Here is a 27,643-nt window from a genome sequence, read left to right as displayed (position 1 = left end):
TTGGGTCTTGTTGCTTTTCCTTTCCACATGTGTGAACTGGAAGTGCTGTCAGACAACAGGAAGTGACATCAATCACAGTGAACCCAAAACTGAGGCGTGTTGATTCTGCTCGAAAAAATGGTAGCAGCCAGTTTTAAAATAAAAGGCTCCGTATATGGATCCTGAGTGTAGACCGGTTTAATAGAACCCACCGGCACCATGTTGCCCAGTTGGAAACACCTAAAGAGCCACATGGATGCTGTAAAAAACCTGGGTCTTGTTTTACAACATCCAGAACCGGATATATTTGTTTTACTTCTCTGACACAGCAGTGAGATGGTTCTGGAGTTCTGCTTGATGTGGGTTAAATTACCTGATACGAAGTCAAAACCAGCTCTGGAACTATTTTAGATTCAGTCCTTCCTCGGTATCTTGATTTCACATAATCTAAGCAGGTTCTCCACCGACAAACTGGTCCGATATGGATGTAGGTCCAAACCCATTTACAGCATCCCCCCCTCTCCTTTGTTCTGGACTTTTCTTGCGGGTCGATGATTCCTCAGCTTTGTGTTTTATTTGTGTAGTATGAAATGAAAAATGTTGAGCTATTTTAACCAAACTGACAGAAGATTTTTTATCTCAGCACACGTATCTACCTCTGGAGCTCTGTTAGAGCAGCTGTTTGACAGTAGAATAAACTATGAATGGAAGATAAATGTACTGTGGACATTAAATATCGCAGCTTTGACCATGTCTTTGACAGTAATGAGTCCAGACCAGGCAGTTGATTTGTGAGTCAGCTCACAGAGCTCCTCGTCTTACTGTTTGTGCATCTGAGGTCGCGTCCGGCTCATTCCTTCCTTTCTAACGGGTCAGCCGGGCCACTAATGATGCTGTCGAACTAGAATGAGGAGCAAAAATATCTTTCTGCTGCTCTGCACGCACATGGACACAGAAAACCTCTGGAAACAAACACACAGAGCAGTTTGTTGTTAGGAGTAAATAGGGGGCAGGTGCTGGGCATGAAGCACATTTCTGTCAGTTTCTGTACTGATCCGATAATATTCACACACCTTTAAAACTTGTTTTCCTGTAGTTATTTTTTATCTCTACTACCACATACTGCTGAAGCTTTCTGGGAATGTTTTGGAAAATGGCATCGGTAACATTTAGAAATCCTCACACCTTTGGTCTTAATCCTTGTTTTACTGGTGGAATTAAAAGTGGATTTTTGCTTTGGACAGTGGCTGATTTGTTTTTTCATTTGTTTTCAAGCCAGCTGTTGTTCCCGATCACCATCACTAATGTTCTTAAACAAGCTGGTAAAAGTGGGCAAGAGAAGAAGTTCCAGGCCTGAAACATTGTCTCAACAAATCCCAGTTACTTAAGTAGAAGGCAACTGGATTCCTTCTGGAAGTAACAAGTTTATAAGTTGTCAAAACACCCATTAAGGTCACGAATGGGGCAATTAGGATACAGGAGTCAGTGGCCAACTGTTCAGTTCAGTGTTGGCATCGTTGTTGCTTGACGATTGAAACATGTCGATGCCATGTGAGATGTTCCGGTTACTTATGGTTCTGGTCCCAAAGTGTGAACTGCTAACAGAAAACGCCAAGGGAGACGAGTCAGGACTGCTGAGTAGGTGTTAGAAAGATGAAATCTGAGGCTACCTCCTCTGCTTACTGTCCTCATAAAGTCTCTTTTCAGAAATAAGAGAGAGTCATCAAAAACCAAACAGAATCTGTGAAATGTTCAACCCTTCACTCCGCTATAGGCAGTACGTTTTCACCTAAAGGCTCTTTGTTGAAGCAAAATGTTACGTTCTGTCTGTTAAACTTTATATTTGGGGATTTTCCCTAAATTCAGCAAAAGAAACTGAAGCTGCTTGTATAACAGTGACAAGCTGCTGGTAACAGAACGATTCAAGACTCAGAACTTGGGGTCATAACGAGCACAAACTAGGCTGAAACTTAATGTTTGAAGTTAAATAAACAGGCAAAGTCTAAAGAAAGAAAGAATAAAGACCAGTTCAATTTCTGAGAAGTATAAAATGTCCTGACTGTAGTCTGGACCTGTCTAAGGTTGTAAAATATGCTTGTGAGTATAAACAAGGAATCTGACATCAGTTCCCATTACTTGTGTGGCGGGCGATGAACAGAGGAGACATGGTGGCTGCTCTCATCCTAGCCGCCTGGGTCTGCATCTGCTCGGGTCGGAACATGAGGGCAATGTGCAGTGTTGGGATGAGCACCTGCTAGGATCGGCACGACAGCCATGCAGAGCTGTGGTTTTGATGCCGTTTTAGGAGAAAAAATATCGTTGATGGGATTAGAGGCTTTGGTGGGATTCTTATGCTCAGAACCTCAGAAAGAAAGGTTTAAGACAACTGGTTTTCATTTGGTCCAGTTTTCAGTCATTGAATACGCAAACAGCAGACTGTACTTCACTTTTGGGATCCAAGGTTCTTAGAAGAAGCAGTTTAACTCAGCTAGCGAAGTCCGACATCCACAGGCGTTGACCCCCCATGCTGCCCTGGTGAAGAGCTGCTAGAAAGAGGGCAAACACGGCTGCTCACCAGGGTTTTGTAGTCGTATAATGTCACGGCGATATTGTTGTAGAACCTAACTCTGCTTTAACCTTCTCCACAACCTTCTAACTGACCTGTCTGTTTTGTTCCCTGATCTTCGTGATACTGCATGTTCTCTAATGTTCTGTACTAAACTTCTGAGACCAGAAACAGAGCAGCTGCAGATTAAATTACACACAGCTGGACTCTGTTTAATAATTAGGTGTCTTCTGAAGGCAACTGATCACTCTGCTTTTATTTAGGTGTATCAAAGTAAAGTTGGTGGAATACACATCCAGACCACACTTTTCAGATTTATTATTTGCAATGAAGAGGAGTAGCTTTTGTTGGTCATGGAAAATTCAAACAAATTATGTTGAAGTCTGTTGCTGTGATGTGAGAAAATGTGGAAAAGTTTGAAGCGATTTTTACCGACAGTAAGGTAAAATATGATACATACTCCATAAAACCAAACTCCTTATGCAGAAATGCAGGCTGGACGGATGAATGGATCGTGTCCACATCATCCGTGAACTCTGGCCCTGAGGATGGATATTTCACTGAATGATGGTAATGGACTCTACCACACAACAAGCATCAGGGCATCTGAAAGCAGCCGCCTGCTTCCTCGCGGCGGTCTGTCACACAGTCCCTCTGAGCTGCACACTCCGCTGCCCTGTTGCGTGACAGATCCTGACATGTTTCAGCTCTGAGAGTAGTTCACTCATTTCAGGAAAAGTGCGGATGCGTGTGAATCGGTGAATAAAACACGTCTGTGTTGGTTATGCATCAAGGAGACAGTTTCCTGAAGAGAAAGAGTGGTTTTCTCTCATCCCTCTCTCTCTGCTGGCCTTCAAACTCCTTTTTAATCTTTTGTTTTCTCACTCTCTGCCCACTGTCCTTCGTCGTTGTCCATCTGACATGGGGTCCTTGGGGGACCCAGTGGTCCTGACAGCTCTGAGATCTCCTGTCTGCCTGCTGGAATCTCACAGGAGTCTGGAAAGCTGGAATCTGATTGGCAAACAAGCTTTAAGAGCATTTCAGAATGTCTTTGAACCCCTCTGAGTTTTGCATCCAACAGAGCCACACTGAGCGTGATGCACCGTGTTTCTGGGAGCACACGAATGTGAGGAGAAGTAGAGAGGGGGTTGCGTGCCTTCTCCGTCTTCCTCTCACGCTACCTCTCACTCTCATCATTTTCCATGTCAGATGGAGGAAGCAGCAGCTGCAGAAATGACTCTTGACATCTCTGTTTGCGTGTCACGCCATGTAGATTTATCGGCTGTGTTTGCACGCATGGCTGCAAAAACATGGGGTAAACAACGAGACGCAGGGTCAAAGGTCAGTGATTTCAGCCTCGATGTTCTGCAAATGTCAAAACTCCAGGAATAGAAAGCAAAGACATTTTCTGTGAGTGCAGATGGTTAAAAGCTTGTTGCATCGTAGTAAAAGTAATGTACCTGTGCAGATGGTGACACACTGGACCAAAGTAATTTTGTCCAACTTTATCATTAGGATGTTAGACAGTGTTTGTAAAAACAGAACATGTTCCAACATGAAACTTTTAATTGGATTTAAGAGAGAAAGTAGCAGCCAATCAAATGTGTTTGAAATCTGATCATCGGCAGCGTGAAAGCAGCCGTTTTGTCTGTTTGCTCCTCTGGATCATACTCTGGTCAACACAACTCCAAGATGGAAAGAAATCAGCAGTGACTTTATAGGAGCAACTGTTGCCACTCATTTATCAGGGAAGGATTATCAGGTCATCTCCAAACCTTCTGAAGTATATCATCCTACAGACAGAAAGATTATTCCCAGGTGGAGAACATCCCAGAGAGCTGCCAATCTTCCCAGGAGTGAACGTTCTCAGCAGATTCAGCCCATGGTCAGAGCATGAAGCTTACAGAAATGACCAAAAACCTAGGAGCTACATCTCAGACTCTACAAGCCTCAGTTAGCAGGTTAAAGGTTAAAGAACATAATGAACAGCATCATAACTTTCATGTATTTCACAGAAACATTCTAACTAAAACACAAAGTAAGCAAATAAAATCTTCAAGACATAAAATCATGAAGAATAACAACAGATGTCAGAAAGCCTCTGTTGGCTCCTCTTCAGGATGTTAGTGTGGGTTGGGTGAAGATGTCAGTCCCAAGATGTTTAAAGTTTTCCACTATTTCTACAGTCTGGTTGTCATGGTAATGTCAGCAAACAAATGAAGATGTTTTCAGACCTGGTCTGATGAGATCAATTTTCTGTGTTTCTGTTCTTCTCATCATAAAGATTTTTCTGAATCTCATCAAATTTCCTCCCTGGTGAATTACAATCAGAACTACAGTGTGAGATCCATCATGTTGTTTGGAAATAAAAAAGTCTTTGTGTTGCTCTGAGCTGAGGAGGCGTTCACTGCTCTCAGGGGGATTCAGGCTCAATGGGAATTTTCCACTCTCACCCTTTTATAAATATCTCACAATATTTATAAAAGCAATCAAAAATAAGGAAAATTGAAAAACATGGAACTAAACAAAAAAAAACAGGCAGGCCCTGTTAAAAATGTTAAATTCTCAACTTTACTCAACTTTCAGGATACCTACAGGGGCTAAAGAGACCGACAGAGGAGGTTCCTTTGACCTGAACCTAAACAGAGGTAAGTTGCAACTCTTGTAAAAATCCAATATTGTCTGTTTAAATGAAAGTAATTAAGATCAAAACTAAGATCATTTTGATGATGTTCATGTACTTGACTGTTTTATAAAGATGACAGTTTCATTTTGGAAAGTGTTCAACCATTAAAATATTTTTGGGGACAAATGTAAACACAGAACTTTAGTTGTGGAGACACTGGTAGAGTTTTCTTTATTACTTTTATGTAGTTTCTTTGTGTATTGGTTTATGATTGCAGATCTGTACAGCTGTTTGGTTGTCTGTTATCTTGTTTTTTTAAGCTGGAGCTTGAGACTGAAATAAAGTTTCTATCTGTCATGTAGGTCTGGACAATAAATCAGTAATATATATCACAATATACACGTGATCAGTATCAATAGGTAGTACGTCTGATAGAATATTCAATATATAGAATATTCTCTGAACTCTGATCCAGAACCACATAGCATTCTGGAGGATGTAGGTGGAGGAAAAGCTTTAGCTACTCAACTTCTCAAGGCCAGCTCAGCTAGGTTGATGGCATCGTTTAACTCACTCACTCACTGGTGAACTAGCAGCAAGCTAAACTTGCGGAGCAGCAGTTTCATGTTTCACCACTGTGCCTCATAACTGTTTAAACAATAAATGAATAAATAACGGTGTGAAAGCTGTGGATAAAATAGGAAAGGTCACATCACCAGTTTGGCAGTATTTCAGATATAAAAAAAAACTAATTAATAATTATTGATATAAACTGATATAAAATGCTTGTATCGTGAAATGTTTTTACATGAATATCATCCAACCCTACTATCATGTTTATAATAAATCTTTTGCAATGTATATTTTTATTACACATTATTCATTAGTTATTGTGTGTAACTGTCACAGGATGGATGAGATATATGACTTCTTAAAATCACGGGATGTTTCAGAGGAAGTCATACAACGACTGGAAAAAGATAAGGTAGCTAGATTGTTAAGGAAATCAGTACCATTTAGGAGTTATCATACAACACTGTTATAGAGACATAGTGAAGACAGATAAGTTTTATCATGTGGTCGTTTTTACTGTTTTTTTTCTTCCATTTTTAAAGGTTAAATAACTGTTTTAACAATTTTTTTCTCTAGATTGACTCCAGTGTCCTTCTGCTCATGACAGATGAGCAGCTTAAGGAGTATCTCCCATCGTATGGTGATCGACTTGCACTTCTTGGATATTGCAGACGGAGGGAAAATGATCCTGCTGGCCGGAAATCAAAACGTTTTGACCAATTGAGAGCCAAGATTTCAAGGAACAAAGGCAACGATCAGAAGCAGGTCTCAGAAAATGTTAGCATCAGAAATGCTCAAAAAAGTATCCAAAAAGTTGAGATAGGATGGCTGAATTCTCGAGATGGGAAGTTTTTTCAAGTTAGGACAAAGAAAGGTGGTGGAACAAGAAAAATTGATGTGTCAAAGGACTGTAGAAAAAATGAGTTAATTGAAAAGACAGTGGGTTTGTTTTTTCCGTCTCAAAGAAATTCACAGGGAAGAATTACAGATTTTGAGGTTGACATGACAGATTTTCAGGAACATTCACTTGATCAACATATTACCGTTGGAGAACTTTATGAACAGACAAAACTACCTGTTTTGCAATTTTACCTAACAACCAAAAAGAAGGACACTGGCAGTGACTCAGAACCAGACAACCCCAGTGGAAATGAACAAGGAGCTTTAAGTTTTTCCACTCACTCTCAGGTTTGCACACCACTGAGTCAATCCAAAGCACCAGACAGTGTTGATGTCATATATGTTGGAACCAGCAGTGACCTGACTAACAGCGGCAGTGATAACGTTCACCTAGTTTACTCTACTGATGACATGGGTGATTTGTCCTATGTCCAAGAACTAGATGCAGCAATCCATGTTGACATTTTAGAAGACAGTGGCACTGTTAAAGTTTTCACAGGACACATTTCTAACACAGATAGTCTCAGTCTTGATGACACCTTTCCGCTGTCTTCACAGTCATCTAGTCCAGTGCTTTCTTCTTTACACTTTGATTCTTTGGACGAGCCTATTGTTCAGAGAAAAGGGATTTAAAAAAATCCTTGTTCTTCACCGTCCCCAAATCCTGAAAGAACTAATTTCACATTTTTGTGATCTAAGTGTCACTCAGGAGGACATATGTATTCAAGTGTTGCTTCCTGATGGAAGGCAAGAAAAGGCTGTTGATGATGCAGGAGTTTTGAGGGATGTCCTCTCTGAGTTTTGGCAAGAGTTTTATGAACAGTGCACAATGGGCAATAACTTTAAGGTGCCCTACTTGCGTCATGATTTTGGACAGCAACAATGGGAAAGCATTGGCTGAATCATTGCCTTTGGCTGGCAAAACCAGAAGTACCTGCCTATAAAACTTGCTCCAGTAATACTGGAACAAACAGCTCTTGGTTGTATAAAGAGTCCTCTTGTTGATAGCTTCCTAAGGTATGTTACAGAGTCCGATCGAATGGTGTTTGAATCTTGCCGTTCAGATTTTCAGAGTGTGGACAGAGAAGAGCTTCTGGAAATCATGGATCTCCATTACTGTCGAAGAGTACCAATAGCTGATAACATTGAGCTACTACTTGAGGAGCTTGCCCACTAAAAGCTCATTCAGGAACCTGCCTTTGTTATTGAACAGTGGAGCACTGTGCTTTCCCTGCTGAGGTCAGAGATGGAAAGTATTACAGCTGCATATGAAAATCTCCAACCAACATTAAGAGAGGTTATACGTTCCATTGAATACCCTGCAGTCATGAATGCACAGCAGAAAAACATCAGCAGATATTTAAGTTCTTATCTCAGAATCAGACACACAGCACCTGTCACTTTTTCTTTGGTTCTGCACAGGATCTGATTTGTTTCTTCAAAAAACCATCAGTGTTAGCTTCACTCAACTTCAAGGTATTCAGAGACGGCCAGTTGCCCACACATGCGGTTGCTACCTAGAGTTGCCAGTTATAACTATCCAGAGTTTTGACACGAAAAAAAAACAAGGTCCTAGAAAGTAGTGTTTGGGTGATGGATATAGTGTAACAGACTTCAGCTGAAGAACATGTGAGTTTAAGGATATTTTTTGCATTAAACTTTCAAAGTTATTATAATCTTAAAAACAGTTTTTTAACTCATCTTACCTCCACAGTGTTTCTGTTTTTGCTGTGTATTGTTCTCTGGAGTATTTCTAAGACCTGCAATGTCACAGTAGGCACTCTCCTACTGTTTTTTTTCTGTTAAAAGTAATCCAAAGTTAAAGTTTAAAACATAAATTTGAGTCGGCAGTAAAATTTATTTTCTCAATATTTTGGGTTTAATAAATTTAAAGATTTTGTATTTCTGCTATAATTTTGTTTTACATTTAATCATTTTACTTGAGGCCGCAAAAGCTGGTTTATTCCACAGTTAAAAATACAATATGGCTTGTAAACAAGCAGCTCTTAGTAGTATAAATAATTTCTGATGTTTTCTTAGTCACATACTTTAAATGTTCAGTGCATGAACATGTTGCTACTCTGTTTGAATATAGTTCTGGAACAAATGATTTATTTGGGATGGGGGCTTTAAATCGGCATTGGGATGCACACAAATAATGAGGTTTCTACAGCAGTTTTCAATTCCTTTATTTCCTCTTTAATAATCAACATAATGTTCAAACTGTAATGCAGTGATATTAATAATAAGGGGAAAATATCAAAATGAAAAATCGTCTGACCATACTAGTGCAATGTATCAATATATTTTTCTAATGTCAGACTTATTTTATCAGCTCAGCATGCATTGATCTTATTTTAGCATCTCTTCTTACTTAGTTTCAGAGCTTGTGAATGACTTTGACCCATCTTTATACTGGTGCAACAATGTGTTGAAGCAAATGCAGGTACTCCCAGGAAATGTCTACTGAAGTCCAGATTAGTGACAAGGTAGCAAACTGTCAACACAACAAAATGTTTTTACATGTATCACTGCAGTTCCAAATCACTGGTAATTAGCTGTCTGAGTCTTATATGTAGATCAGTTGTTGCAAACGCATCATCTGTGACATCCAGGTTATGCTCTGAAATCCGGTCTACACAGATACTGAAGACATGTTCATCGCATGGAAAGTCTTTGAAAACACAGTTTTCCAAGCAGGTTTCAACCCTGTTCAGATCGATGCTGTGTAGATAGTCTCTGGTTCCATACACCTGAGGTACTGTGTACATTATGGATGGGCGGCCATGAGGACTTCGTGAATTGTGGGCTGGACGTATCCTGTGGTGGTTCCAAGCTGAAGCAATTTCATTTAGTTCTTTCTAGAAGAAAACAACAACCAAACCAAACTCATAGACTTGAAATAAGCATTCAAAAGTAAAACACAAGTATGAATCTAGCATCAATGCTATTTAAAAACAGGGAAATTTAATTCAAGCAACTATCCAAACATGCAATCTGTGCAATATTTAAGATATGCTATTAATTTAGTATCATACTCAGAAAATAAATCTTTGCACATTATAATCACTTTATAGAAATCATAAATATTTTCAATAGGTGAGAAGACAGAGCAGCTCAAATCAAGCTCACCTGTATTATGTGGAGAAAACAGAACTGAATCAAGGGTTTGTCCAAGAAGTTGTCCGAGAAGTGCCCATCTGCTTTCAGTTTGTCAAAGAGGTCCATCCAGAACTTGATACATTCACTTCGCAGGATCAACCACCATCTTTCAATCCGCTGATTTCCAGTGCTTGGACCAAATATTACATTAACGGTTTCAGGTTGATCTTCTGTAAGATGCAAATATCTTTGCATGTCAGCCACATTAACATTTTCTGTCCATAAATCCACTCTCAGTCTTTCAGGACAACCCTCGGCTCTAATCACTGCATCCATGAAGTATCCAGCAATCACTCCAGGATCATTATTTGTTTTGTATGCCTCAAGCCATATTAGCCTTCTGGAAAAACCGTCAATGCGACCATTGATCCCATTTCCAAATGGTTTGAGCTTATCATAGCCATCCTTATGCCAAACATAGTTTGGACCACGACTATAGTAAATCCGTCTCCTCAGTCGATTTCTTGACTTTAGGTCCACTCCTTCACCATCTAGTAAGCGTAAAAGGACTCGAACTGTTTCCCTGTCTGTAACAAGACCATTCATTCAATATTTTTGGTGCATCCATCGATATCCGTGACATGGTCCAGAGGTTTCAAGTTGCTGACAAATGAAAGCTGCCACTACACTCACATCAGTTTTGTTCTTTCGCCGCCATAGTTTCTTCTTATTAAGAATCCTTTCTAGTGTCCTCTTGCTAAGAATAACCCCATGAACCTCACCCAGCAAAGCAAGAATTTCATCATTGGTTAAACCACATCTGAAATACTCAATTTGTTTATAATCCATTGAAAAGGGGAAAAATCTGTGTTTTACAGGTTAGACTGATCAAATGGAATACTGTGTAAATCTCATTCTCAAACAAAACAGCATGTCTACTGATAAAAATGAGAAATTGTCTGAAAGTCGAAATTATGACTTTATATCCCGTAATTATGACTTTCTATCTCATAATTATGACTTTGAAAGTCAAAATTATGACTTTCTATCTCATAATTATGACTTTCTATCTCATAATTATGACTTTGAAAGTCGAAATTATCACTCTGAATCTCATAATTATGACTTTGAAAATCGAAATTATGACTTCCTGTTTGTCTTTTATTTTTTCTTTCATGGCGGAAATGGGCTTTCATATATGGAAGAATCTAAAATATAAAAATGTTTGGAGTTATTTTACACTTTTTGTTTGTACTGCATAATTCAGTGTCTGTTCATTCACAGTTTTGTTGCCTTTGGTGATAATCTACAATGTAACTAGTCATGAAAATAAAGAGACCCATTAAGTGAGAGAGTGTATCTAAAACGTTTTACCGGTAGTCTATGTTTGATTTAGAAACATCCATTTTTTCTTCCTGGACTCTGTGCAGAACCTCATTCAAATGGGATTCGGTTTGTTGAGGTATTTTCTGCTCCTAGAAGCTCTGCTGGCCTTCCTGTCAGCAGGTGGATGTGTGCTCCCTCTCTAGAAGTTTTATGCATTGTTGCAGAGTGCCTGGTAGTGGAGGCAGAGATCAGTGTGGGTCAGTGGGACTGGCTCAGCGTTGCTGCAGGGACTGCCTTACTAAGCTGATTAAATGTTCACACTCGAGTTTAAGTCAAGCAGACACCCAGAGTCTGAACTCCAGCCAGCTTCCTGAGCTCTCTGTGTGCCAGCAGAGCAGGACGACGTCTGCTTAAATGAATCCATCTGAACATCACTGCATTCACAGACTCTCACCACAGTGACGCCTCTTTAAGCTCCACCCACGCGCCACGTCAGTCTTTAATGATCTGCATGTTCTGCTTCCATGCAAACGGCTCCTAAACTCAACTCTTCCTTTGCCAAAGTGAACAAAGTTACATTGTGCTTGTTGAAACTGTGATACCTTAAACCAAATTAATCATCTGGTTCTGTTGCATGTTTACATAGAAATAGGCTGATGCAGTGTGTCATCACTAATTATTTTTATCCTGAGCCTCTAAGAGGACTCATTTGATTTACAGTCAGTCATTTTCTACCGCTTATTCCATAGTGGGTCGCGGGGAAGCTGGTGCCTATCTCCAGCAATCTATGGGCGAGAGGCAGGGTACACCCTGGACAGGTCGCCAGTCCATCGCAGAGCAACACACAAACAACCACGCACACACTCATTCATTCACCTAAGGGCAATTTAGAGTGACCAATTAACCTAACAGGCATATCTTTTGACTGTGGGAGGAAGCCAGAGTACCCAGTGAGAACCCACGCATGCACGGGGAGAACATGCAAACTCCATGCAGAAAGACCCCAGGCTGGGAATCAAACCCAGGACCTTCTTGCTTCAAGGCAACAGTGCTACCAACTGCACCACCGTGCAGCCCCGATTTACAGTTTAAGGCTTGAGTGTGTTTTCCATTAATTTGTTAATTTGTTTTCCATTAATTTAATTAATGGAAAACACACTTAAGCCTTAATTAACTAAACTTGAACCTTTTCATACCTACTGTGTCTTTTTCATTGGAGTTCTGCAGAACATCTAACAGCATCTATTGAAATATTGCCCTTGTTCTGTCACTCACACACACATGCAGGAACGAAGCCCTCAGCCTTTAACGTTACTGTTGGAACCTAAACATCCATCAGTCTTAAATGCAACCAACGCATTTCTGTGTCAAAGCATTTCAAACATACATTTTTGACTTGTAATTAATCAGGCTGTGGTCAAACAGACCATACATCTAAAGACCACTCTAAGATGTGTAGCTCTGCAGTGGTAGAGATCAGTGGAAAGCAGTTCCTGTTCATAATGTTCTGCCAAGCAGAAAGCTTGACTGTGTGAGTGACGGGTGTTACTGTGAGGCGAGAAGCTTCAGCTTTCACAGGATTAAAGTTTATTGATGGGTTTTCATCACAGCTCATCGATCTGTTTTCCGATATCCTCGTCCCGCTGCCACCAGCAGCCTGTGAGTGTGTGCAGCATCTCAGGTGTCCCACTGCAGTATCCTTCATTATTACAGGACGAGGGCCACAGCGGGCAGAATCGCTCAAAGAGATACCGATTTAAATGCAAGGTCTGAATCCTTTCAATCAGAAGATAGATTTCTAACTAACTGGGCTACAAAGGATCCCTGGGATTGGTCCTGGACCCAACATGGACCCTGGAAAGTTGATAAAATCATTATTTGCAGTAATCAAATCCATGGATTTTTAAGCAAATTCCATAACGACATCCCATCACAGAATGAGGACCTAAATGAGCCAAATATTTATACTGCGGCTGCTGCTGCTTAGACATTTCGAGGCCTTTTTAAAAATCCTGGAGAAAGATCTGCAATCTTCGCCTTGGTTTCAAGCCATTTATCTGATGAATATCATGAATATTTTATTGTGCAGAGGAGTTAATAAAACATCTTTGTGTTTTCATATTTGAAAATAGCTTCTCACTAATGTTCAGTTACCAACCTTCAATCTGGAGGGATATGTTTGCTCTGATCCATCTTTAGGTTGCTGAAGCTTCCCTGTTGTCTACACTGAAGGCAGAAAGGTTAAAGGTGGTTCTAAGGTTCTTCTCCTTAGAACGAGTGAATGGAAATGCACCTGATTGTAAATCTTTGGGCTCATGCCATCATGACCTTATCGTCTGCCCTTTCCTTTATGAGTCTCCAGAACAGAACCAGCCTTCTTTATCAGCTTGTTGAGCTTTTTTAAGTCCCTGGTTCTGATGCTGCTTCCCCAGCTGATGATGGTAGAAGAGATCACACTCTCCACAACAGACTTATAGAAGATCTGCAGCATCTTGCTGCAAACACTGAAGGTCCTAAGCTTCCTCAAGAAGTACAGTCTGCTCTGTCCCTTCTTGTAGATGGCTTCACAGTTGCATCTCCACTCCAGTCTGTTGTCCAGGTGAACACCGAGGTATCTATACTCCTCCATCACCTCCACCTCTTCTCCCATGATGGAAATAGTGTTTGATCTATTCCTGTTTCTCTTAATATCTAAATTCATCTTTCTTTTTTTCACGTTCAAGATGTGCTTCTTGTCCATCTCTGATCCATTCCATGACTGCAGAATCATCCGAGTATTTCTGCAGATGAAAGGATTCTGTCTGGTCCTGGAAGTCTGAGGTGTACAGAGTGAAAAGAAGCTGTGAGAGTACAGTACCCTGAGGTGCTCCTGTGCTGCTAACTACCAGTAATTTTTCTACTCACTGATGGCACCCTTCTCTGTACCATGTTACAGGCTTTTGTCCCCTTCTTCTGACAGATACCTTTGTGAGCAAATGAGCAAATTTCAGGAAAATCCGACCAGAACTTTGTTTACAGTTCATCCAGTCCGCTATAACTGATGACTGCTAGCAGCTCTGGAGGACTGAATGAGTAAATTAATATTGTGCACACTTATGCAGGCAGGTTATTGCATTTCATTTTTTAGGCTTATCTATCTTAACAGATCAGTTTGTTTTTCCATTGGACTTCAAAGGTGAAATCTGTGAAATCTGACATTATAATTCAATTCAATTCAGTTTATTTATATAGCGCCAATTCACAACACATGTCGTCTCAAGGCTCTTCACAACAGTCAGGTTCATACATTTCAATTAGTCCTAACTATTGAACAGTTCAGTCAGATTCAGTTATTTATTCAAATTGGATAAAAAGTTTTTCTATCTAAGGAAACCCAGCAGATTGCATCCAGTCAGTGACTTGCAGCATTCCCTCCTCCTGGATGAGCATGTAGAGACATTGGACAGTCACTGGTGTTGACTTTGCAGCAATCCCTCATACTGAGCATGCATGTAGCGACAGTGGAGAGGAAAAACTCCCTTTTAACAGGAAGAAACCTCCAGCAGAACCAGAACCAGGCTCAGTGTGAGCGGCCATCTGCCACGACTGACTGGAGGTTTGAGTGAACAGAGCAGAGACACAAAGAGAACAAAGAAGCACTGATCCAGGAGTACTTTCTATGGGAAGGAAAAGTAAATGTTAATGGATGTAGCTCCTTTAGTCATTTCATCTAGAAAGAAAGAACAGATAAACTCTGAGCCAGTTTTCAAGGTTAGAGTCTGAAAGAGAGAACATAGAGTTAGTCATAGTAGAAGCTCAGTCAGTAGCAATGTCTAGGAGAGAGAAAGGGTTAAACACTAAAAGACAGGGCCATGTGGATCATCTGTAGAGGGTGAGCAATAAGTTGTTACCAGCAGAAGCCTGAACGATCCCCCTCTCCAGAAAGGTGTCACAGGTAGACACAGAGTCAGGCCAGGTGTAGCTTCTAGAAAGAGAATAGAGAGAACAAAGTTAAAAAATTATGCAGAATTAGAGTAGTGTGAGAATGTAGCAAAGAGGGTGAAATTGTTCATTATGTCCTTCAGCAGCCTAAGCCTATAGCAGCATAACTACAGAGATAGCTCAGGATAAACTAAGCCACTCTAACTATAAGCTTTATCAAAAAGGAAAGTTTTAAGCCTAGCCTTAAAAGTAGACAGGGTGTCTGCCTCACGGACTAAAACTGGGAGCTGGTTCCACAGGAGAGGAGCCTGATGACTAAAGGATCTGCCTCCCATTCTACTTCTAGAGACTCTAGGAACCACCAGTAAACCTGCAGTCTGAGAACAAAGTGCTCTGTTAGGAACATATGGACCAATCAGATCTCTGATGTATGATGGAGCTAGATCATTAAGGGCTTTATATGTGAGGAGGAGAATTTTAAATTTTATTCTGGATTTAACAGGGAGCCAATGAAGGGAAGTTAAAATAGGAGAAATATTATCTCTCTTTTTAATTTTCATCAGAACTCTTGCTGCAGCATTTTGAATCAGCTGAAGGCTTTTAACTGCATTTTGTGGACATCCTGATAGTAAAGAATTACAATAGTCCAGCCTTGAAGTAACAAATGCATGGACTAGTTTTTCAGCGTCACTCCTGGACAGGATATTTCTAATTCTGGCAATGTTCTGGAGATGAAAGAAGGAAATCCTAGAAACCTGTTTAATATGGGATTTAAATGACATGTCCTGGTCAAAAATAACACCAAGGTTTTTTACTTTATTATCAGAGGTCAATTTAATACCATCCAGGTTAAGTGATTGACTAAGCAGTTTCTTTTTTAAAGACTCCAGTCCAAAGACGACAACTTCTGTCTTGTCTGAATTTAGAAGCAAAAAATGTAAAGTCATCCAAGTTTTTATTATATGCTTCAAATAGGTCAAATTATCAGGCAGCATAGGATACATTTTCACTGTTACGCTGATGATACTCAGCTTTACTTATCCATAAATCCTGATGAACCCAACCAGTTAGATAGACTACAAGCATGTCTTGAAGATGATTTATCATTTACATGAACAAACTGGAATCTGTCAGACAGATAAGATTTAAACCAGCCTAGCGCTGTTCCCCTGATCCCTACAGCATATTCCAGCCTTTTTAAGAGAATATTATGGTCGACTGGATCAAATGCAGCACTGAGATCTAACAGAACCAGAACAGACACAAGTCCATTATCTGAGGCCATAAGAATATCATTAGTGACTTTCAGCAGAGCTGTTTCAGTGCTATGATGAGCTCTGAAACCTGACTGAAACTCTTCAAACAGGTCATTGCTGTATAAATGCTCACACATTTGATTAGCAACTATTTTCTCAAGAATTTTAGATAAGAATGGAAGATTGGATATAGGTCTGTAATTTATTAAATCATCTCGATCAAGTGAAGGTTTCTTAAGTAAAGGTTTAATTACCGCTAACTTAAAAGCCTGTGGTTCTGATCCATTTACTAAAGATAGATTAATCATATATAAAATGGGGCTGGTAATCAGAGGGAACACTTCCTTAAATAATTTGGTTGGGATTGGGTCTAACATACAAGTTGAAGGTTTAGATGAAGCTAATATTTCTGATAACTCAGGAAGCTCCACAGGATCAAAACAGTCCAAACACAGATCAGGTTCTGCAGTTATTTCCAATGTTGTCTCACTTGCTGAGGATGAAGTAATCATCTTCGGGAGTATGTCAAAGATTTTATTTTTAATAGAATCAATTTTATTTAAGAAGAATCCCATAAAGTCATGACTGCTAAGAGCTAAGGGAATGGATGGCTCAACAGAGCTATGACTCTGTGTAAGTTTAGCAACTGTACTAAAGAGAAACCTAGGATTATTCTTGTTCTCTTCTATTAATGAGGAGAAATAAGCTGTTCTAGCTTGGTGAAGTGTCTTTTTATACAACAGTAGGTTATTTTTCCAGATTAAGTAGGAATCCTCTAGGTGTGTAGAGCGCCATTTTCTCTCCAATTTTCTAACATTGTGCTTTAAAGTATGCAGCTCTGAATTAAACCAAGGAGCTAGCCTCCTATGAATGATTACCTTATTTTTTTTCTTTTTATATTATAGGTGTTAAAAGTTTAGGAAAATGTATCATAGATTATTTTTAATGGGTTTGTAACCTGCGTTACCCAGTCAGGTCTTTATATCTGGCTGCACCCTAAAGAATCCCTCTTTTTAATTTAGCAGTGAAGATGTTTCTGCTTGTGACATCCTTGTTTGTGGATATAAGTGTCTGTGCAGAACTGCTCCAAACATAATGCTCTTTCTCTGATCTTTGGTGTGGTGATGTAGTCAGGAGCAGAGTGTATCGAGACCAAGACTTTTAGGGGCTGAGACCGAGCCACACATCACATGACACATTAAAACATGATCAAAAGTGCTTCTCAAATTGATCTGAAAGATCCACATTCCCATAAAAACACCTAGATATTAAACACTTAGAGATTAAATAAATTTAACAATCTTTATTCAATTTCCTGAGTGACTTCCATCATTTAGTACAGAATGTAAAACAATTATTCATTGTTCATCACTAAAGTCTTCACTTTTCTACACATTTTATAAACAATACATCAAATTATGCTGTTTTTAAACCAACAACAATCCTTGTCAAAATGTGTGCCGTTTCAAAGCCACATAGCTAAATATCAAAAATGGGAAAAATGCCAAACATTCAACATTTAAAATGCAGAAAAGCTGTGTATTGTAATGAATACAGTAATTCTATGTGAAATGCTGATGTTCAGGAACAACTATTGTAAGAGTTTTTTATAGCTTTTACGTGTAATCAAGACAACAAACGCTAGCTAATACAAACAGGTCAGAAACTCTGTGGCCTAACTGCATGTGTTGTATAAAAGTCCAAAACTGATTTGATTCATCATATGCTAAATTTTAACAAAACGCAACGGCAAAACATGCTTCATAAGTCCAAGCTCAACGCCATGGATAAACACACAGATCAGTAGATGCACAACACCACAAAAACATGACTGACTGACCATTTGCTGTATTGATACAGTATATGAAATTCGGCATCTTTTACAGTGTGCCAAAATGCCCAAAATACATATTCTAATTTGTTACTTACTTCAAAACTTCAACTTCAAAGCGAATATGTGCAGCAACATCTAAACATTCTGGCAATTTAGTGATATTTCCACAGTTATGGTTTTGAACAGTCTTGAATTAAAATCCCAAGTCCTCAGTGTCCAAGACCGAGTACATATGTGGCCGAGTTCGAGACAAGAGCGAGAGCATCAAAAAGTGGTCTTGAGACCAATCTCGAGTACTACAACACTACTTTGGTTCACTTAATTGTTCAGGTCATGACCTCTTGATTTGGAACTATGACCTTGGTAAAGCAGCTGCTTCCTCATAAACAACTGAATAAGAAGCTACATGTGTAGGAAATAACAGAGCATTTATATTTTCTGTACAATGAACTAAATAATGTGACAATATGTCTCTGATGTACAAAATAATTCTGAAGTTTCCACAAGAGGTAAATGTTCATTTTTCCTTTTGGAAAGTTGCCTTTACATCCTTGTTGTCCTCACCTTCCTACCATTTCCTTTCATTTCCTGCCCCCTTCAAGCGTTTTTTGTCTGGATGTATTATTTCTGATAATTACTGACCTTCATACAAGCCACCAGCCGAAGAGCTCATGATCAGGATGCAGATCCAGATCTCTGTCGTTCATCTCGATGAGGTTTGGTTTTTTCTTTCTTTTTTGTTTAACAGATAATTGACTCTTTGCGTGCAGAAAGAGACAGACGGCTAATGACTCTTTCTAATAGGGCTTAGTTCAGCTTTCCGCATTACACCGTCTGGTCTTCATCTAATCTGAGCTGGGCCATTCTCCTCTGGCCAACACAGTGTTAACCCACAAGGAGAAAGTGGTGAGGAACCGAGAGGAAGAGGAGGGGAGGGTGACAATTACACTGAAAGAGAGATGTCATAAAGAGAAAGAAAGAGATGGTTGTCATCCAGAAAGACAGACGGATAGACTGCTTCATGGCCAAGATGATCGATTCAGATGAAGAGCTCCAGTTAATAACCATTTAGAGCTGACCCTGAGCAGAGGTAATGATGCTGCCTTGTTGTCTCAGCAGACAACAAGTCTGCTGAGGAGGCAAAGACAAGTTGGAGAACGGAGATGAAATTAAAGGAACAGGAAACCAGTGTTGTGAAGTTAGGATGCTTAAATTATTTATTATTTAATTCAATAACCATTCAGGTCTGTCAAGTATTGTCCTGTAAATATCATCATAACATGGCGGTGGTATTAGGACAATAGATGACAGAGTGATTCGAGCTCTGGCATTACTGAACAGTAAACTCTACACACATAGGGAATAAATTCACAACAATTTCTCTCCAATATGTAAGAATTTATTACTAGAACAATTCAACTCCAAATTAAACATATTTCAGTTAACAAACTCTTTACTAGGCTAGAACAATTCAACTAAAAGTACCAAGCAAACCTGAAAGAGTAAAAAAAAAAACAAATGAACTATATACACATAAAGAACAAGGGAATCAATTCAAATGATGGAATGAAATGACAGTTCAAAAGGTAAGGACTGCTGAAATGGCGGAGAGTAACATCTATGGACAAAATGACGACCAGTCATGTTACTATTTGATTTTGCTGGCGCTAGCAATAGCGGTTTTGGGTTAACAAAGGAAAGTAGCTTATTGTCCAACCCTTTAATTTACACACTTAAAATACCATTAATACAAAGATTAAGATGCATATGAGCTCCAGCATTACTTTATGTCCGATCTATGTTTAAACCTCACATTAAAATAAAGTTTGTCTTAACTTTAAAACACAACTCAGAACAAATAACTAGCCTCAAGTTTAAGAGGTCTTTTCACATTAGCTGGGCAGATAGCTTGCTAGCACTGAAATGTTTCAACAAACCACACACAAGGCAAAAACATCATGAAAAGACAAATTTTATTTATTTTATAGAATCCTAAACTAATTTTCTTTGCCCAAACACTACCTTAATACATGAACCGTTCTGAAGAACAGAAGTGATGAAAGATTCAGAGGGTGCTGGGTTACGTGGCGGAGGTGGCCCGGCCTGGCCCCATTGTGGACCAACATGGCAGCTGCTCTCAGTAGCAGTTATGGGGGGTAGTTCCTGCTACCTGGACTTGAACGCAGAAGGAAGTGTGATACTGCGATTCTTGTCTTCTCCTCTCCGGCAGGGAGGAGGGAAGCTGCTTCATTCGACGTGATTAGAGACAATTACTTCTGGGGCATCTATTGCTTTTTTGCAGAAACTTAAAAAGAAAAGTACAAGACAGATTGTCTTAATTACCCCTTTTGCATGAACGCTGGATTACTCAAACAGCAGATCATGCATAACGTTTGGTTGTTCTTTGACCGGCAGATACAAGAACACCAGATCGTAATCAACTTTGGAACCAAGTCTGAAGAACGAGTCCATCTTGCCAGTTAGTCAGATTTTCACGCGCATTTTCTCCTCTCTCCGCATCTATACAAGAGTTGGGTGGGTAAAGAATGACGCAAAGCTGGAAAAGTGTTTTTGTTAGTGGCTGCATGACATCACAGGGATTTCAGTTGTGACTCCTTGTTCCTGGGATAAAAGTTGGTTAACGCCTTATTTCTTTAGGTACGTTCATGGTTGGGTAACAACAGCAGAGAGTTGTGATACACTGAACTTTAACCCTGATAAGGGAATGATGCTGCTTGTTGGGCCTGAAAGGAAAAGAAAAAAAATGGAAAGAGGAAGTCAATAATTTTTAAAACAGGAAGGAAGGTTTAGGATAGAAGATAAGAAAATAATGAAAAGATGCGGCTGAAAAAAAGAAAAGGGAAGAAACTGGTGAGAAGCAGATCAAGATTATGAGGAGGTGGGGGAATAAAGGAGAGTAAAGTAATAAATCTGCTCTTGTCCCAGTTTTCTAAATGAACCCCAGAGGTGAACATGTTGACCTTTCTGCTACAGGGCTAAATGAGGACTTTCTCTGAAAAATGTGAAATCATGTCTGTTTGCTGTGATAATGAGGCTGAACTATAACCTCTGTAAAGGTACAGTAACCACGCCCCCGGGCAGATTAGCCATGGAGGTAATGAGGAAGTGTGGGGAACAAGGGAATCCTGCACATGAGGAACAAAGAGGCAGACCTAAAACAGGGGTTGTTAGGTTGATGGATTTTAATCAGTGTGTCTCAGACCTCATCTCACAGTCATTGCCTCAAATCTGAAAGAAACGTTTCTGTTAGGGTTCCTCTGTGTGAAGAAATCAGTGTTCTATTTAGAGATTCAACCCTGACCTTGTTGGGTACCAGGCAGCATCATGGTCTGTTTTTATTAAGAGTCCTGGTTTCCCTTTGGTTTATTCTGTTTCCAGGGTCCTTAAAATGTATTTACTTTGATTTACGAACTGAAGGAAAAAATTTTATTTATGAGGGAAACATTCCGGTATTACGTTCTGGTAATGTACCCTGACGCAGCAGAATACTGTGAATTCCACACCCTTGATCCCAGTGCACAGGCAATATTCAGAACAGGAGTGCATCAAAAGCAATTTCCATGGAGGCATGACAGGACTCTAATTTTTGTCATTTCTTCTCGTTTAGAACCTAGGAACACACATAGGGTGTATTCACACCTGCCACTTTTAATCCAGACCAGAGTTCATTTCTCCCCTTGGACCTTTTGTGCAGGTTTGAATACACTCAAGCGAACCCTGGTTGGGACCAAACAACCGGACCGAGACTCACTTTTTGACGTGGTATCAGTCCGCTTCCAAACGGACTTTGGTGCGATCTGCTTATGATGTGAATATGAACCGGCCCCGATCCGACCCAACAACAGAAAACATACGTCTCTTTGGACATAACAAGCCACTGTAGCCGGTAGCACAGGTGTACGGTGTACTGAAATCATACCTGATCAGCTGCATGTTGCTTAGCAACGCTACTACCGGCATGATGTAGGACAGGGCATGCAGAGCATGTTGTCTCCTTCGGCTTGCAGCACGCATTCTCAGACGCCATTCCAAAATTATAAAAACAACGTTGCAAAATCTGAGTTGAATGAGTCGCTCCCGACCCTCACATTGATATTGAAGCTGTAATAATGACACAAATATGCAGAACAGTTATTTTCCTCCATTTCCATGCCCTGGAAATGGAGGAACCCCATCATTTCTGTCCAATAGGAGCAAAGATCGTCACCCACGTGGCTTTGTTTTGCAGTATTTGCAGTTCTGAGTTTGAAGTCCCCACCATTAAGATTGAGATCCTAGAGTTTAAGGCCACGCTCCATGTGCATTGCCACATTCAGGCGTGGCTTTCTGGCTCCAGTTGGGGTACTGACTCACAGCTATAGTTTGTTTATTCACCAACTGATTCAGCTATGCTACTCTTATAAAAGGTTTTTAGGAACTATAACATATGTCCCAAATCCCATATAAATACAAGTTATATAAATACATGTAGTTGTAAAAACTCCATAAATTCAACCATTCACAGACTCCTCCCACAACAGGTCAAATTGACCAATCATGGTTTTCTCAGTCTGCCGACACCCAAGAAACACTTTATTTATACTTCAGAGTCCCCTGCCTGGTTTGGCTCAAGGCAGCAGAGTTTACCTTGTAGCTGTTTCAGATCAAATGCAGACCATATTCACACTATGAACGACCTGCTCTAGAGTCCGTTTGGAACCGTACCGAGACCACCTCCTTCAGTTGGTCTTGGTACGGTTGTTTTGGTCCGCACCCTGCGATTGCTGTGTTCACATCTACATAACAAAGTGCATCAATAGGGGTAAAGAACATGAGATTGTTTTTAAACTAACTAAACAACCCAGGTACGAGAAGACCCAAGGCCTTGGTCAAGATGTTGGGGTGAACAGGGATGGGTCGTACTGAACCAGAAATCATTTGATGGATTGGAATTGTACCACTCAGCTGTGAAGAGAAAGCCTGGCTGAGAGGTGAAGCTGTTCCATATTCCAACCATCACCCATAGTGATGAGGCAAGAACAGAGCTTCAGATACAGGCAGCTGAAAAAAGGAGGCCAGGTAACGAGGAGCCAGGTAAGGTGGTTCTGGTATCTGGAAGGAAAAGCCTCTAGAGGTCTTACAAAGAAAGTCTTCTGAATGTATCCCAGTGGAAGGAGGCCTGAAAGCAGAACCAGGAATGTCTGGAAAGGTCATGTCTCACAACCTACCAGGATTGACTTTGGAGTAACTGAAGATCTCTGCTGAAGATGTAGCCTCTCATGACCCAGTCTGATAAATTCAAGAAGATGAATGAACTCTGTGATGCAGAACTCTGTGAATTGATGTGTAACAACATGTTTACAGGTTAGCTGACCGACCAGCAACATGTAGAGTTGTTTTTGTATTTAGTACCACTGATCTTATTAACCGGATTTAATCTGAGAACATTTGAGATCATTGAGTGCTTCTAGCTTCGGGGCTCAGATTTACTTCTGCGTCTTTCTAAAACTAGCAATAGTTTAAGGTTTTATATTACAAGGACATGCTTTCTTTTTTTTATCAGCAAAGATATTTACAAAGTAATAAAATCAGTCTAGAAGGACATTTACATGAATTACATATCAGCTCCAGAAGGACTAAAGTTAGCAGAAATACGTCATAAATATGTTGCTTCTTTATTCCTAGTTTTTATCCTCTGACACTAAACAAACTTCATGCTGTGCTCAGGTCTTCTTATGTGCTCCGTCAGAGTCACTGCAGGTGATCAGTGTGACTGCTGCCGGTCAGTCACTGCTGCAGGTCAGAGTCACGGAGTCACTGCTGCCGAGAGTCACTGCTTGCGATCAGAGTCACTGCTGCCGGTCAGAGTCACTGCTGTGGTCAGTCACTGCTGCCAGTCAGTCACTGCTGCAGGTCAGAGTCACTGCTGCAGGCAGTCACTGCTGCTAGTCAGTCACTGCTGCAGGTCAGAGTCGCTGCTGCAGTCAGTCACTGCTGCCAGTCAGTCACTGCTGCAGGTCAGAGTCACTGCTGCAGTCAGTCACTGCTGCCAGTCAGAGTCACTGCTGCACTCAGTCACTGCTGCAGGTCAGAGTCACTGCTGCAGTCAGTCACTGCTGCAGTCAGAGTCACTGCTGCCAGTCAGTCACTGCTGCAGGTCAGAGTCACTGCTGCAGTCAGTCACTGCTGCCAGTCAGTCACTGCTGCAGGTCAGAGTCACTGCTGCAGTCAGTCACTGCTGCAGGTCAGAGTCACTGCTGCAGTCAGTCACTGCTGCAGTCAGAGTCACTGCTGCCAGTCAGTCACTGCTGCAGGTCAGAGTCACTGCTGCAGTCAGTCACTGTTTCCAGTCAGAGTCACTGCTGCCAGTCAGAGTCATTGCTGCAGTCAGTCAGTGTTTCCAGTCAGAGTCACTGCTGCCAGTCAGTCACTGCTGCAGGTCAGAGTCACTGCTGCAGTCGCTGCCAGTCAGAGTCATTGCTGCAGTCAGTCAGTGTTTCCAGTCAGTCACTGCTGCCAGTCAGTCACTGCTGCCAGTCAGAGTCACTGCTGCAGTCAGTCACTGTTTCCAGTCAGAGTCACTGCTGCAGGTCAGAGTCATTACTGCAGTTAGTCACTGTTTCCAGTCGGAGTCACTGCTGCCGATCAGTCACTGCGGCAGGTCAGAATCACTGCTGCACTCAGTCACTGTTTCCAGTCAGAGTCACTGCTGCCAGTCAGTCACTGTTTCCAGTCAGAGTTACTGCTGCCAGTCAGAGTCATTGCTGCAGTCAGTCAGTGTTTCCAGTCAGAGTCACTGCTGCAGTCAGTCACTGTTTCCAGTCAGAGTCACTGCTGCAGGTCAGAGTCATTGCTGCAGTTAGTCACTGTTTCCAGTCGGAGTCACTGCTGCATGTCAGAGTCATTGCTGTAGTTAGTCACTGTTTCCAGTCGGAGTCACTGCTGCCGATCAGTCACTGCTGCCAGTCAGAGTCACTGCTGCAGTCAGTCACTGTTTCCAGTCAGAGTCACTGCTGCAGTCAGTCACTGTTGCAGGTCAGAGTCACTGCTGCACTCAGTCACTGTTTCCAGTCGGAGTCACTGCTGCCAGTCAGTCACTGCTGCAGGTCAGAGTCACTGCTGCAGTCGCTGCCAGTCAGAGTCATTGCTGCAGTCAGTCAGTGTTTCCAGTCAGTCACTGCTGCCAGTCAGTCACTGCTGCCAGTCAGAGTCACTGCTGCAGTCAGTCACTGTTTCCAGTCAGAGTCACTGCTGCAGGTCAGAGTCATTGCTGCAGTTAGTCACTGTTTCCAGTCGGAGTCACTGCTGCCGATCAGTCACTGCGGCAGGTCAGAATCACTGCTGCACTCAGTCACTGTTTCCAGTCAGAGTCACTGCTGCCAGTCAGTCACTGTTTCCAGTCAGAGTTACTGCTGCCAGTCAGAGTCATTGCTGCAGTCAGTCAGTGTTTCCAGTCAGAGTCACTGCTGCCAGTCAGTCACTGCTGCAGGTCAGAGTCACTGCTGCAGTCGCTGCCAGTCAGAGTCATTGCTGCAGTCAGTCAGTGTTTCCAGTCAGTCACTGCTGCCAGTCAGTCACTGCTGCCAGTCAGAGTCACTGCTGCAGTCAGTCACTGTTTCCAGTCAGAGTCACTGCTGCAGGTCAGAGTCATTGCTGCAGTTAGTCACTGTTTCCAGTCGGAGTCACTGCTGCCGATCAGTCACTGCGGCAGGTCAGAATCACTGCTGCACTCAGTCACTGTTTCCAGTCAGAGTCACTGCTGCCAGTCAGTCACTGTTTCCAGTCAGAGTTACTGCTGCCAGTCAGAGTCATTGCTGCAGTCAGTCAGTGTTTCCAGTCAGAGTCACTGCTGCAGTCAGTCACTGTTTCCAGTCAGAGTCACTGCTGCAGGTCAGAGTCATTGCTGCAGTTAGTCACTGTTTCCAGTCGGAGTCACTGCTGCCGATCAGTCACTGCTGCCAGTCAGAGTCACTGCTGCAGTCAGTCACTGTTTCCAGTCAGAGTCACTGCTGCCAATCAGTCACTGCTGCCAGTCAGAGTCACTGCTGCAGTCAGTCACAGTTTCCAGTCAGAGTCACTGCTGCAGTCAGTCACTGTTTCCAGTCAGAGTCACTGCTGCTAATCAGTCACTGCTGCCAGTCAGAGTCACTGCTGCAGTCAGTTACTGTTTCCAGTCAGAGTCACTGCTGCAGGTCAGAGTCATTGCTGTAGTTAGTCACTGTTTCCAGTCGGAGTCACTGCTGCCGATCAGTCACTGCTGCCAGTCAGAGTCACTGCTGCAGTCAGTCACAGTTTCCAGTCAGAGTCACTGCTGCAGTCAGTCACTGTTTCCAGTCAGAGTCACTGCTGCCAATCAGTCACTGCTGCCAGTCAGAGTCACTGCTGCAGTCAGTCACTGCACTGCTGCCAGTCAGAGTCACTGAAAACCTTTCAAGGACGTTCCTTCACGAAGGAGCTGTGGTGAAGGAGGGGGGGGTTTCATTTAGATGTTTCTGCTTAAGCAGGATTTCATTTAGTTATTCTCCAGTTTGAAAAACAAACTAAAAGGTTTTGGAGTTAAATTCGGGTTTGTCTGCTGAGCAGTTTCCAATGTAGCTGTGGATTATTATTAACTCATACTTAAATTTGGTTATAAATCTTACAGATGAAGGGTTCTGAAAATAATTTTCAATCTTTTATTGAAACGTTTTTTTTAAAAACTGTAACTTTAAAAAGTTTTCTCGGTCTTACTAGAAATCTTCATATGTTGTCTTTCAGATTATCAATCAGCGCTAGTTCCAGGATAAAAACGCTGCTCTTCCCCTACTTTTAGCTACGATGTTGCACATCTTTTGCACCTCCTGTCTGCTCCATCTCCACATCATAATCACAGGCATATAGAGATGTGTTCACTGAGCTCTGCCTGTAAAGCATGATCCTTTGGAACCTTCTGAGGAGGCTTCTGCGACCTTCGGACAGAGGAGTCTGCTGAAGGATTCAGAAATTACTAAATCTGAGGTTAATAGCTCTAGTAAGTGTCCCAGCTTCTTCTGCCCCCACCACTCCTTCAACTTCCTGATGTGGACGTGTTTTGTGGTGGATAAAAGCTGTGTTTTAGTACCAAAGCAACGACTGAGCCTAAATCTCTCAGCAGACCTTCAAAATGTCTTCTCATTTTTCTGATCTTTACTGTGTATTCTCCAGGCTTCCCTCCTAAAAAATGTTTTATTGGTTACAGTTTGGACTGAAATGTGTCTGCATCTGCTTAGTTTCTTTTACTTTAAACCTGCTGAAATAGAAACTTTCTATGACTTTAAAATGATTATAATACTTTGCTGAAGCTGAGCTTGAAATCCTTCTGTTTCTATATATCATCTTCCTTCTGTCCTTCCCTCTCTCCATCCGGTTTGTCCTTTAATAGGATTTCCATCCATTAGATCTTTTATCCTGACCTCCATGCATGCTAAGGAGAGAGGATGGGCAGAGGGCTATTGATGCAGGGAGGTGATAGGGAATCAATAGGCCTATAAAATGAACAATCAGGCAGGGAGGCAATGGACTATCTGCCCTGCCGGCCAGCT

General features: G+C 41.3%; 1 protein-coding gene across 4 annotated transcripts in view; it reads left to right on the top strand.

The window, feature by feature from the left end:
* Positions 1-27,402, top strand: part of LOC124873782 — a 164,744-nt gene extending 137,342 nt beyond the window's left edge. For 2 of the 4 annotated variants that reach the window (XM_047374744.1, XM_047374743.1), the window contains 2 exons: positions 5,132-5,193; positions 6,321-8,417. In XM_047374744.1, coding sequence (XP_047230700.1) covers positions 6,345-7,277 — 933 coding nt within the window. In that variant the 5' untranslated portion in view covers positions 5,132-5,193; positions 6,321-6,344 and the 3' untranslated portion in view covers positions 7,278-8,417. Of the gene's footprint in view, positions 1-5,131; positions 5,194-6,080; positions 6,157-6,320; positions 8,418-26,840 lie in introns of those variants that run through there. The other 2 variants (XR_007039622.1, XM_047374742.1) reach the window with 2 other exon arrangements.
* Positions 27,403-27,643: the final 241 nt, after the last annotated feature.

Source organism: Girardinichthys multiradiatus, chromosome 9, assembly GCF_021462225.1.
Source record: "Girardinichthys multiradiatus isolate DD_20200921_A chromosome 9, DD_fGirMul_XY1, whole genome shotgun sequence".
Classification (NCBI taxonomy): Eukaryota; Metazoa; Chordata; class Actinopteri; order Cyprinodontiformes; family Goodeidae; genus Girardinichthys; species Girardinichthys multiradiatus.
Note: the sequence above shows the minus strand (reverse complement) of the source record. Positions and strands in the feature narration are given on the sequence as shown.